This window comes from Bos mutus, chromosome 13 (assembly GCF_027580195.1).
Source record: "Bos mutus isolate GX-2022 chromosome 13, NWIPB_WYAK_1.1, whole genome shotgun sequence".
In the NCBI taxonomy this organism is placed as follows: Eukaryota; Metazoa; Chordata; class Mammalia; order Artiodactyla; family Bovidae; genus Bos; species Bos mutus.
In genome coordinates, this window is record NC_091629.1 from 66,429,521 (window position 1) to 66,443,242 (window position 13,722).

General features: G+C 44.6%; 1 protein-coding gene across 3 annotated transcripts in view; it reads left to right on the forward strand.

Annotated features, from left to right (window-relative positions):
- FAM171A1 (family with sequence similarity 171 member A1) overlaps positions 1-13,722 on the forward strand; it is a 134,142-nt gene that overhangs the window by 78,837 nt on the left and 41,583 nt on the right. For all 3 annotated transcript variants that reach the window (XM_070381911.1, XM_070381912.1, XM_070381910.1), the window contains one exon: positions 6,010-6,102. In XM_070381911.1, the coding sequence (XP_070238012.1) occupies positions 6,010-6,102 (93 nt within the window). The remainder of the gene's footprint in view (positions 1-6,009; positions 6,103-13,722) is intronic.

A 13,722-nucleotide genomic window follows, 5' to 3' on the forward strand; every position in this document is an offset into this window, starting at 1 on the left:
GCTGGGCTCCACAATGCTATTTGTACAATGGAAACAAAGCCTTTTCTACTCATTTCTCCACTGTTCCATTCTGTACACGATGGGTCATAACCAGCCAGTGGCATTGGGACAGTGCTCTGAAATGGGGCTTCCTCATCTCACTTTAGCATCTGAGAGCAAGGCTGCCAAAAGGTGGGCCTGATGGCCAGACTGTCTTTCTCTGGCCACCTTCTTACCTGCTCAGGAAAAGCCCTCCTGGTGCTCCTCCACTCTCAATACTCCATTCCACTTCTAGCGCGTCTAATCACCAAATGTGTCATGGTGTTTCCACACATCCAGCAATGTGTCGCCGAGTCTGCAACCCCAGCTGGTACTTGCTAGCTTACCAGTTTATTGTAAAGGTTATTAAAGGACCAGCCAGATGAAGACATGTGTAGGCCAAGGTCTGTGGGAAGAGGCGTGGAGCCTCCATCCCTGGCCAGCTGTACCACCTCCTAGCACCTCTGGTGCTCACCAACCAAGAGGCTCACCCGACCCCATCCTCTTGGGTTTTATGGAAACTTCATCATGTGGGCATAACTGATTAAAGCATTAGCCATTAGTGATTGATTCAACCTCCAGCCACTCTCTCCTCCCTGGAGGTCAGGGGGAGAGGACGGTGAGACTGAGAGATTCCAGCCTCTAGTCACACGGTTTCCCCTGGCAACCAGTTCCCCTTCTTAGGTTATCGTGAAGCTTTCCTAAAAGTCATTATATTAACTGAAACTCCCATTGAAAGCCCCATTCATTTGATACGAATAACAAAAGATTCCTTTATTGCCCATATCACTTAGGAAATTCCAAGGGTTTTAGGAGCTGTGAGCCAGAAATGAGACCCAGACCAAATATATATTACGTATTATAAATCACAATATTGCATGACCTTTCACCCCTGCAAAGCAGTTGGCCTACCACCAGGGGCAAGGATGGAGCCTGACGTGAGTTCAGCTGGGGATGGGGTAGGTGGGAGCACAGATGGTGCCCACTCTGTCCCTTTACTTCAGACTCCATCTAGTGCCTGGACCACATTATCTGCCAGCACATTTGTTGCCAGGGTAATGGGGGGAGGATGGACTTTGGAAACCAGATGACCTGGGTTCTGGCTCCAAATCTATGCTTGAGCCCCTCCAGCTTTGATGCCAGTCTCTGCAAAATGGAGCTGATACCACCTTGTAGAGCAGTTCTGAGTAAAAAGTATTTAAAGTAGGTGCACTCACTTACAGGGTCTAAAACATGGTCGGTGCTCAATAAATGCGTAGCACCTGACACAGTGCCTGGTGCAAGGCCAGTATTCATGCTCACCTCTGCACCACGGGACCTGCCTCACCATGGTTCCCACTGCCTCTGGGGCCCATGGAAGCTAAGTGCGGCTATGCCTGTCTCATCCAGCCCCAGCACCTACCCTCATCCACAAAATTCTCTTTAGTTCAGTTTATACCTGTCAAATGCCTACTATATGTCAGACACTGCCCTGGCCACTGAGAATACAAGTCTAGAGACTCAGGACTTGCTTCTGGGAGGTTTATCCATTAGTTATGAAGTCAGCCACAGAAGCCAGTTCCTCCTGATGGGATCAATACTCTGATAGATTTATGTGCAGATGGGGATGCTGGGGAGGACAGGTCCACCAGCCTACATGAGCAAATGAAGGAGTTTCCTGGGGAGGCTGAGAGGGCAGCTGAGTCTTGAGGATGAATAGATATTAGCATCAGAAGATGCTTGTAAAAATATACAGATTCCAGGACTCACCCATTTGACTGTACAGATTGACCAAGGAATCTGGATTTTAATAAACAGTTCCTACTCCCGTCTAGTCAAGGCTATGGTTTTTCCAGTGGTCATGTATGGATGTGAGAGTTGGACTGTGAAGAAAGCTGAGTGCTGAAGAATTGATGCTTTTGAACTGTGGTGTTGGAGAAGACTCTTGAGAGTCCCTTGGACTGCAAGGAGATCCAACCAATCCATCCTAAAGGAGATCAGTCCTGGGTGTTCATTGGAAGGACTGATGCTAAAGCTGAAACTCCAATACTTTGGCCACCTCATGTGAAGAGTTGACTCATTGGAAAAGACTCTGATGCTGGGAGGGATTGGGGGCAGGAGGAGAAAGGGATGACAGAGGATGAGATGGCTGGAGGGCATCACCGACTCGATGGACATGAGTTTGAGTGAACTCCGGGAGTTGGTGATGGACAGTGAGGCCTGGCGTGCTGCAATTCATGAGGTCACAAAGAGTCGGACACAACTGAGTGACTGAACTGAACTGAACTCCCCACAATAACCCCCATCCCCCAGGTATTTATGGATAAAAATGTTGACTGTAATTTGGGACCACTGCTTTGAGAGCTATGGAAAGTGGGTTGGAAATAGGTACAATTGAGGAAATCCTTTAGGAACATTTTAGAGAAAAGGAGATAAACCTGAGGAATATTTAGCAGGCAGAATTCAGAAAGCCTTGGAGAATGGATGGGAGAGATACAAGGGAAAGAAAGTTGACTGAATGTGAGTTGAATCTCAAGTTTCTGACTGGTGATGGAGTGGATAGAATAACAGATGGGTGATGGGCCACCTTGTGGTTCCCTAAGGTTGACTGAAAGAAATCCCTTACTCCTTCCCTGTTTATATCCCTGTCCCCAAGCTTGGGGCTCCTACAAAAGTGGGTGGAGGTGGGGGTGGAGGTGCAGGAGATGGGAAGGAAAAGAATGAGTGTTGGGGTCATAGTCAATGACGAATATAGCATAGATTGGATTTAAGCTGCCTGTGGAACACCAAGCATGTTCAGCCTTTAGTTTCCACTTTGTGGCTATTATGACTGATGTTGCTATGAACTTTCATGTACAAGTGTTTGTGTGAACACATATTCTCAGTTCTCCTGGGCATGTGCCTGGGAGTGGTGTTCCTGGGTCACACGGTGACTCTTTGTTTAACGTTTGGAGGAACTCTGGATTGTTTTCCCAGCACCAAGGTCCATCCTTATCTTTGTCAGGGCACTTTGTCACATTCTGCTTGTCGTGTAGCTATTGGTTGTGTGTCTTAGCCTCCATCTAATGTAGATCCCTTAAGGGCACAGACTGCCCCCAACAGTGATCTATTCTGCACATCTAGCTCTGGGCCTTATACATGATGGCAGCTAAATAAATGGACTGTGTAGAAAGAGGGGTCATGTCCATGGCCAACCCCTCATTGGTCCCCTCTAGCACTGTCCAGAGCCAATTGTGCTGAATATTGGATTGGCCAAAAATTAATTTGGGTTTTTCTGTAGCATCCTACCAAAAACCTGAATGAACCCAATAATTGCTCTACTTAGCATTTGATATTTCTGGCTCCTAATATTTTCCCTGAAAGTTACTTTACCTCTCTAGGCCTTACTTTCTTCCTCTTTAAATGTAGAGACTACTCTCTCAATGGGAACATGTACATTACCATATGTGAAATAGATAGCCAGTGGAAATTTGCTATATGACTCAGGGAGCTCAAACTGGTATTCTGTGACAACCTAGAGAAGTGGGATGGGATGGGAGGTGGGAGGGAAGTTCAAGAGGGAGGTAACATATGTATACCTATGGCTGATTCAATCTTCCCCATTGGCTCAGCAGGTAAAGAATCTGCCTGCAATACAGGAGACGTGAGTTCGATCCCTGGGTCAGGAAGATCCCCTGGAGAAGGAAATGGCAGCCCGCTACAGTCCACGGGGTCCCAAAGAATCAGACACGATTAAGTGGCTTGAATCTGAAGCAAATATGACATCTGTTCAATGTGAATGATGGATACACAGATACCTATGGCTGATTCATGTTAATGTATGGCAGAAACTGACATAGGAACTTAGGCCTGGATGGAGTCTAAGAGGCTTTGAACTTAAGTCTGTGAAGCGTAGAGGTGAAGGTCAGACTCCAGAGTTCAAATCCTGGCTCCAGTTACTTACCAGATTTGGGATCTTGGACAAGTTAATTCCTTATCTATAAACCTGTCTCCTTACCTGTCAAAGGGGCATGTTAATAATACCTCTTTCAGAGAGCTGTTTTCAAAGTTAAATAAATTATCCAAATTAAACCACCTAGAATAAAGTCTGACATGTCAGTGAGGGTTCAGTAATGTTAGTGATTATTGTTATTCCATACTACATTGATTTGGGTTTTTTCTTCAATTCATGTTCTACCCAGAAGCATGTAGGTTTTTCTCCCTGGCCACACCCTGAAGCATGCAGGATCTTAATTCCTCAACCAGGGATAGAATCCAGACCCTGGCAGTGAAAGCACTGAGTCCTAACTACTGTTCAGCCAGGGAATTCCCAAGAAACATGTAGGCTTTGTGAATTTTTAGGTTGGAAGTCGAGGTCTACTTAAAATTAAACAAGAATTTTAAGTAGCACAAGTTCTGTCATCTTGTGTTCAGCTGCTTCAGTCTTGTCCGACTCTTTGTGATCCCATGGACTGTAGCTCGCCAGGCTCCTCTCTCCATGGAATTTTCCAGGCAAGAATACTGGAGTGGGTTGCCAATTCCTACTCCAAGGGATCTTTCCCACCCAGGGATTGAACTGGCATCTGTTACATCTCCTGCATTGGCAGGTGGATTCTTTACCATTAGTGCCACCTGCAAAGTGTCATCTTATTAGTTCCCAAAATACAGAGGAAAAAAAATTTTATCATGAGGTACCCATTAACCTAAGCACACTTGTGAGTCTTTTTTAATGTTAATATCCAATATTTTACATACATACACTGTGTGCATTGTAGCTTTATTAGATTCCTAATGTGAAGAGGTTCAGATACTTTACTAAGAACTTCTAAAGAATAGAAAATATGTAGTTAACTGTTGTAGGCTAAGCAGTTGTTATATGAGAGACTGCAGGACTCATGGAGTTTTGAAAGACTTTTGCTAACAATACTTAAAGGACAAACTTTCCTTTCTCTCTGTTTATGATAATTCTGACACTTAGTAAGTGGGTTTTCTTCTCAAACCAACCAGTTCTCCTCCTCTCTGGATACCAACTGGATGTCTTACAATTCAGTTCCATTCTGACAGTTGTTCAGTCACTCAGTTGTGTCCAACTCTTTGAGACCCCCTAGACTATAGCACGCCAGGCTTCCCTGTCTTTCACCATCTCCTGGAGCTTGCTTAAACTCATGTCCATTGAGTGGTGATGCCATCCAACCATCTCACCCTCTGTCATACCCTTGTCCTCTTGCCTTCAATCTTTCCCAACATCAGGGTCTGACAATAGCTGTCCAAAATTAGCCCAAATGCTACCGATTAAGGACTCAGTCCCATGAGACTGTCCTCTAATTCAGACACAAGCCCTAAGTGGTCATCTGTACTTCTGACCAATCAGCTATAAATCAGAGGTTCCCATGCATCCCTCCCTTTCTTTCACTATAATGACTCCCAGAACTCAGAAAAACAATGACTTACATTTGCTGGTTTATAACAAGTATCATAATGGGTGCAGATGAACAGCCACATGAAGAGGTGCAACAGGGTGAGATCCAGAAGGGTCCTCGCCATGGGAGCTTCTATCCCTGTGGAGCTGAGGTGCACCACCCTCCTAGCACATAAATGTACTCACCAGCTTGAAGTTCCCCAAAGCCTATACCTTTGGGACTCTCATGGCAGCTTCATCAATTATGGCAGGTGTGATCAATCATGAACTGAGCTTTCCACCCCATCTATTCTCTCTGGATGATGGGAAGTGAGCCTGAAAGTTCCAAGATTCTTATCATGGTTTGATCTTTTTGGTGACCAGTCTGCATACAGGAGGCCACCCTGAGTCTCCTCATCAGATCAGAAAGATACTCTGGTGACTCAGGAATTTGAGCCAGGAACCAGAGGTAGAGAAAAGATATATATTTATTATTATGTCACATTACTAAAAAATCAATGTTGTTGATTGATTTGAACCCAGAGAATCCAAAGAATGCAGAGTACTTAAAAAATTGGCATGGGCACTTTGATTTAGAAATCAGAATTTCCTCATATCCATCTTTGTTTCTGCAGTATTTTCTTCACTAAGCCTGGGCCTGCTTCCAGAACGATCCGCTACCCTGATGGTGTATGAAGATGTTGTCCAGATAGTCTCAGGATTCCAAGGTATGTCTGATACTTAAAAAGAGGAGTGATGGTAACTTTGGGGCCAACTGTTAAAATATGAGGAATGGGTAGTCAGGTAGTGATGGCCACGAGCATGTCCACAGCTGGACATAATGGCTCTAGTCCCTACAAGTGCATGGACACATTGGCATTTCGGTGAAACTGTTGGCTGTGGCCTTGTTTGTTACCAACCCAGCCTTGAAGTGCAGAGGGGTAAGAAGAGGCTCTGCCCTCTTTCACACCATGTCCCTCTCTTCTTCAAAGGTGAGAAAATTCATCCCAGAGTCAGAATCCAGACCCTGCCTGGGCCTCAGTGACCAATGGATAGGGTCACTCTGAAAAGTTTCATAAGCATTTGAGTATATAGAGTTTCAGGGGATTTTGTTTGTTTTTAATTTTTTTGGCTAGGCCTTGTGGCTTGTGAGATCTTAGTTGCCTGACCAGGGGTTGAACCCACACCCCCTGCAGTGGAAATGCAAGTCCTAACCACTAGACCCCCAGGAAACTCCCTAGAGTTTCAGTTTTGCAAAACAGGACAGTTCTAGAGATCTGTTGCACAACAGTGCAAATATACTTCACATTGGTGCACTGGACACATAAAACTGGTTAAATGGGGACTTGCCTGGCAGTCCAGTGGGGTTAAGACTCTATGCTCCCAATGCAGGGGACATAGATTTGATCTGTTTGGGAAACTAAGATCCCACGTAGCATGCCTCCCCCCGCCAAAAAAAACCTGGTTAAGAGAGTAATTTAATATTAGGTGTTTTTTACAATAAAAAAAATTTCTCCTCCCACCCAAAAAAGAAAACAAAAAATTCCCAGGCATTCAAGTGTGGCCTTTTTCTATCTCTTATCCCCTTGTGTTTTTAGCCCATCTCATGTGCAGTGGTGTAAATGTGACCTCACCCCTCTAACCTCTCTTCCAGAAAATCTGGTAGAGAAGGTTTGTGGAATTTGCCCTTTGTTTGGGGCTGGCATTGGAACTGGGAATCAGACTTGTGTCAAACCTTTTTTTTGCTGAGATGATTGGTTTCTTCCATCTTAGCCACCGGCCTGAGAATGATATTTCCTGTCTTTTAATGTTTCATCAGATTCTTTTTTTTTGTTTACTTTTTGTTGTTGTTCAGTCCTTAAGTCATGTCCAACTCTTTGTGACTCCATGGACTGCATAACACCAGGCTTCCCTGTCCTTTACTATCTTCTGGAGCTTGCTCAAACTCATGTCCATTGATTCAGTGATGCCATCCAACCATCTCATCCTCTGTCACCCTCTTCTCCTCTTGCCCTCCGTTCTTCCTAGCATCAGGGTCTTTTCTAGTGAATAGGCTCCTCACATCAGGTGGCCCAAATATTGGAGCTTCAGCTTCAGTATCAGTCCTTCTAATGAATATTCAGTTGATTTCCTTTAGAATAGACTTGTTTGATCTCCTTGCAGTCCAAGGGACTCTCAAGAGTCTTCTCCAGCACCACAGTTCAAAAGCATCAGTTCTTTGGTGCTCAGCCTTCTTTATGGTTCAACTCTCACATACATACATAACTACTGGAAAAACCATTTTTATTTGTGCTAAGTTGCATCAGTCGTATCCGACTCTGCAACCCCATGGACTGTAGCCCACCAGGCTCTTGTGTCCTTGGGATTCCCCAGGGAAGAATACTGGAGTGGGTTGCCATGCCCTCCTCCAGGGGATCTTCCCGACCCAGGGATTGAACCCAGTCTCCCAATCTCCTGTATTGGCAAGTGGGTTCTTTACCACTAGTGCCACCTGGGGAGCCCCCTGTTTTTCTTTGTTTTGTTTATTCCTTTATTTTAATACTATTTACACCAATCATTCTCTGCCTAACCACATCCATGTGCCATCTGCAAGTGAGGTGACTTTATTCCTTTTTTTATTGCATAGCTGTGGGAACAAACAAGGAGGTTAACATGCTGCTCTTAGATGACGTGTGTAAAGAGAAATAAGGAGAAATGTCTGGGAGCATATGTGAACTGAGTTTGGGAGAGATAACAGGAATAGATATATAGATTTTAATGTCATCTGCAGTGAGCCCTAAGTCATCTCCTGCTTTTCTCCTAAGAGACAGCAGAACTAGGCCTGAGTCCTCAGCATCCTTTCACATCAGGACCACAGTGGGGGCTGTTGGGCTTGGGACCTCCAGTTTCTCCTTAATTACCTTTTCCATTGTTGTTTCACAACTGAAGTATAATGGTTCCCCACCTCCAGTCTTATGCCAAAGAATGCTCAAACTACCGTACAATTGCACTCATCTCACATGCTAGTAAAGTAATGCTCAAAATTCTCCAAGCCAGGCTTCAGCAATATGTGAACTGTGAACTTCCAGATGTTCAAGCTGGTTTTAGAAAAGGTAGAGAAACCAGATTGCCAAAATCCGCTGGATCATTGAAAAAGCAAGAGAGTTCCAGAAGAACATCTATTTCTGCTTTATTGACTATGCCAAAGCCTTTGACTGTGTGGATCACAGTAAAGTGGAAAATTCTGAAAGAGATGGGAATACCAGACCACCTGATCAGCCTCTTGAGAAACCTATATGCAGGTCAGGAAGCAACAGTTAGAACTGGACATGGAACAACAGACTGGTTCCAAATAGGAAAAGGAGTACGTCAAGGCTGTATACTGTCACCCTGCTTATTTAACTTCTATGCAGAGTACATCATGAGAAACACTGGGCTGGAGGAAGCACAAGCTGGAATCAGATTGCTGGGAGAAATATCAATAACCTCAGATATGCAGATGATACCACCCTTATGGCAGAAAGTGAAGAGGAACTCAAAAGCCTCTTGATGAAAGTGAAAGTGGAGAGTGAAAAAGTTGGCTTAAAGCTCAAATTTGAGAAAACAAAGATCATGGCATCTGGTCCCATCACTTCATGGGAAATAGATGGGGAAACAGTGGAAACAGTGTCAGACTTTATTTTTTTGGGCTCCAAAATCACTGCAGATGATGACTGCAGCCATGAAATTAAAAGACGCTTACTCCTTGGAAGGAAAGTTATGACCAACCTAGGCAGCATATTCAAAAGCAGAGACATTACTTTGCCAACAAAGGTCCGTCTTGTCAAGGCTATGGTTTTTCCTGTGGTCATGTATGGATGTGAGAGTTGGACTATGAAGAAAGCTGAGCGCCAAAGAATTGATGCTTTTGAACTGTGGTATTGGAGAAGACTCTTGAGAGTCGTTTGGACTGCAAGAAGATCCAACCAGTCCATTCTAAAGGAGATCAGCCCCGAGTGTTCTTTGGAAGGAATGATACTAAAGCTGAAACTCCGGTGCTTTGGCCACCTCATGTGAAGAGTTGACTCATTGGAAAAGACTCTGATGCTGGGAGGGATTGGGGCAGGAGGAGAAGGGGACGCCAGAGGATGAGATGGCTGGATGACATCACTGACTCAATGGACGTGAGTTTGAGTGAACTCCGGGAGTTGGTGATGGACAGGGAGGCATGGCATGCTGCAATTCATGGGGTCGCAAAGAGTCAGACACGACTGAGAGACAGAACTAAGACATATATCTTCAGTGATTTGATATGTGTATATATTATACAGTGATCACCACCATAAGTCTACTTAACATCCATTATCACAGTTTTTTCTTGTGATGAGAACTTTTAAGATCTACTCTCTTAGCATCTGTCAAATATACAATCAGTTCAGTTCAGTTCAGCCACTCAGTCACGTCGACTCTTTGTGACCCCATGAACCACAGCACACCAGGCCAAAAGCATCAATTCTTTGGCGCTCAGCTGTCTTTATAGTCCAACTCTCAAATCCATACATGACTACTGGAAAAACCATAGCCTTGAAGCTGAAACTCTAGTACTTTGGCCACTTGATGCAAAGAGCTGACTCATTTGAAAAGACCCTGATGCTAAGAAAGATTTGAGGGCAGGAGGAGAAGGGGACGACAAAGGATGAGATGGTTGGGTGGCATCACTGACTCAATGGACATGAGTTTGGGTAAACTCCGGGAGTCAGTGATGGACAGGGAGCCCTGGCGTGCTGCAGTTCATGGGGTCACAAGGAGCTGGACTCGACTGAGCGACTGAACTGAACTGAACTGACAAGATGGACCTTTTTGGCAAAGTAAAATCTCTGCTTTTTAATATACTGTCTAGGTTAGTCAAAACTTTCCTTCCAAGGAGTAACCATTTTTTAATTTCATGTCTGCAATCACAATATGCAGTGATTTTGGAGCCCCAAAAAATAAAGTCTGACACCATTTCCACTGTTTCCCTATCTATTTGCCATGAAGTGATGGGACCTGTTGCCGTGATCTTAGTTTTTTGAATGTTGAGCTTTAAACCAACTTTTTCACTCTCCTCTTTCACTTTCATCAAGAGGCTCTTTAGTTTTTCTTCACTTTATGCCATAAGGGTGGTATCATCTGCATATCTGAGGTTATTGACATTTCTTCCGGCAATCTTGATTCCAGCTTGTGCTTCATCCAGCCCAGCATTTCTTATGATGTACTCTGCATATAAGTTAAATAAGCAGGGTGACAATATACGGCCTTGACGTACTCCTTTTCCTATTTGGAACCAGTCTGTTGTTCCATGTCCAGTTCTAACTGTTGCTTCCTGACCTGCATATAGGTTTACTCAAGAGGCAGGTTAGGTGGTCTGGTATTCCCATCTCTTTCAGAATTTTCCACAGTTTATTGTGATCCACACAGTCAAAGGCTTTGGCATAGTCAATAAAGCAGAAGTAAATTTTTATGGAACTCTTCTTGCTTTTTCGATGATCCAGCAGATGTTGGCAGTTTGATCTCTGGTTCCTCTGCCTTTTCTAAAACCAGCTTGAACATCTGGAAGTTCACAGTTCACATATTGCTGAAGCCTGGCTTGGAGAATTTTGAGCAGTACTTTACTAGCATGTGAGATGAGTGCGGTTGTGCAGTAGTTTGAGCATTCTTTGGCATTGCCTTTCTTTGGGATTGGAATGAAAACGGACCTTTTCCAGTCCTGTGGCCACTGCTGAGTTTTCCAAATTTGCTGGCATATTGAGTGCAGCACTTTCACAGCATCATCTTTTAGGATTTGAAATAGCTCAACTGGAATTCCATCACCTCCACTAGCTTTGTTCATAGTGATGCTTCCCAAGACTGACTTGACCTGTTATTTACCTGGGGCCATACTATGGTGGAGGTAGTGAAAATAATGGCGACTTCCTTCAAAAGGTCCCATGCATGCATTGCTACACTCGGTGCCCCCAACCCTGCAGCAGGCCACCGCCAACCCATGCCTCCACCAGAGACTCCCGGACACTCACAGGCAGGTCTGGGTCAGTCTCTTGTGGGGTCACTGCTCCTTTCTCCTGGGTCCTGGTACACACAGATTCTGTTTGTGCCCACCAAGAGTCTGTTTCCCCAGTCCTGTGTAAGTTCTGGCAGCTCTATGGTGGGGTTAGTGGTGACCTCCTCCTCCAAGCTTATACCATACCCGAGTCTGCTGCAGACACCAGGCCATGTATTACGTCCCCAGAACGTATTCATCTTATAACTGGAGGTTTGTGCCTTTGACCACCTTTATCTGTTCTTCTCACCCCCTGCCTCCTGCCTTTGGCAACCATTCTAATTCCACTTATAGGTGAAATCATACAATATTGTCTTTCTCTGACTGATTTATTGTCTTTCTCTGGCTGATTTCTCTGACTGATTTATTTCAGTCATAATGTCTAACATAATGTCCTCAGGGTCTATCCACGTTGACCCAAATGGCAGAATTTCCTTCCTTTTATGGCTGAATAATATTCCACTGCATATATGTGTGTGTGTGTGTATACATATACATATATACACATACATACACTTCCCGTATCCATTCATCCATCAGTGGACACTTCCATTGTTTCTGTGTCTTGGCTTTTGTGAGTAATACTGCCATCTTTGCCTGAATAAATAACTTCTGACCCTGGGTGACTCAGCCACTCATGGCCACAGCAGAACATGCGGCTGGAGGAGTTACTTGTTTTCCGACTCTCCAAGATGGCTATTTCATCCCCTCTAACCCCCACACCACTGTTTTCTCCCATTCTGTGTTGTTGTTCGGTTGCCAGTTGTGTTCTGACTCTTTGTGAAGCCATGGGCTGCAGCACGCCAGGCTTCCCTGTCCTTCATCATTTCCCAGAGTTTGCTCAAACTCATATATCCATTGAGTCACTGATACTATCCAACTAGCTCATCTTTTGTCATCCCCTTCTCCTCCTGCCTTCAGTCTTTCCCAGCATCACAGTCTTTTCCAATGAGTCAGCTCTTTGCATCAGGTGGCCAAAGTATTGGAGCTTCAGCTTCAGCATCAGTCCTTCCAATGAATACTCAGGGTTGATTTCCTTTAGGATTGACTGGTTTGATCTCCTAGAGTAGACTAGAGATCTCCCACTCTTTAGTGGGCAAGTATTCAAGCCCATGTGTCTATGCTTAGTTGCTCAGTCATGTCCAACTCTTTGCAACCCCGCCAGGCACCTCTATCCATGGGATTTTTCCAGGTAAAAACACTGAAGTGGGTTGCCATTTCCTTTCCAGTAGATCTCCCCAACCCAAGTTCTTCTCTCTCTTCCTTTTCCTAGAATTGAACTAAGAACCCAGAAGAGGTGAGGATCTTAGCTAATGATAGAATCATGAGATGCAACAGATCTGTGATCATACCAGGCCACCTACAAGCCCAGATTCAAAGGGAACAGAAAGTATGAATCCCAAAAGGGAGCTGGCTGTAGCAGAAAGCAGCAGACTGGGGATTCATGGAGTCTTGTTAATGGCACAGCATTCAAGTGAAATTCACCAACTCCTGCCACATGGTCCCAGAGCTTCCCTAAACCCAGAACTAGGCATCCATGTGCCTTCCACACCTTCTGGCTCCAACCTTGGATTCCACCCATCCCTGCCTCCCTTATGCCCCCTTCATTCCTTATCAGTAACCAGGAAGGAGAATTAAAACAGCCCTCCAGCTGAGGGTTCTGTATCTTATCACAAAACCACCCTTCCTGCCATATCTGGCAGTATTGTCTTAGCTCCCAGACAAAACTGAAAAACCTGAAGAGTGAGGAAGGGGTCATATTCACCTTACACTCCCAGGGCCTGGCCCCATGCCCGCTTTAGTATCGGTATACAATGAGCAGTTCATTGAAAGGTTGAGTAAATGTATATTTAAAAATCCATCCAGATCCCACTGCTTTTTGTACTTCCTGTATAGATCGCTCATGCTACAGTTAATTATTTGCTTTGTCATGGCTGCTAAGAGGAGGACAGTTCATCGGTACCCACATGCACACAGACACACAGCCAGAGTATTAGAATTGCTCTCTCTCTCTCTCTAAGGAGCAAGAAGTTTGGTCATATTATAAGCCTAGGGATGTAAGACATCCAGGTAGTTTTTGTTATGATTAATTTATTCAGTCTGCTGTATCACTTCCCTCTTTTATGTAACCAGAAACTGAGAACCATTTATTTCTCCCTTTCCCTTTCTCATTTGCATTCCAGCTTTTAAAAATTGTCTGCTAAGTCACTTCAGTCGTGTCCAACTCTGTGCGACCCCATAGACGGCAGCCCACCAGGCTCCCCCGTCCCTGGGATTCTCCAGGCAAGATCACTGGAGTGGGTTGCCATTTCCT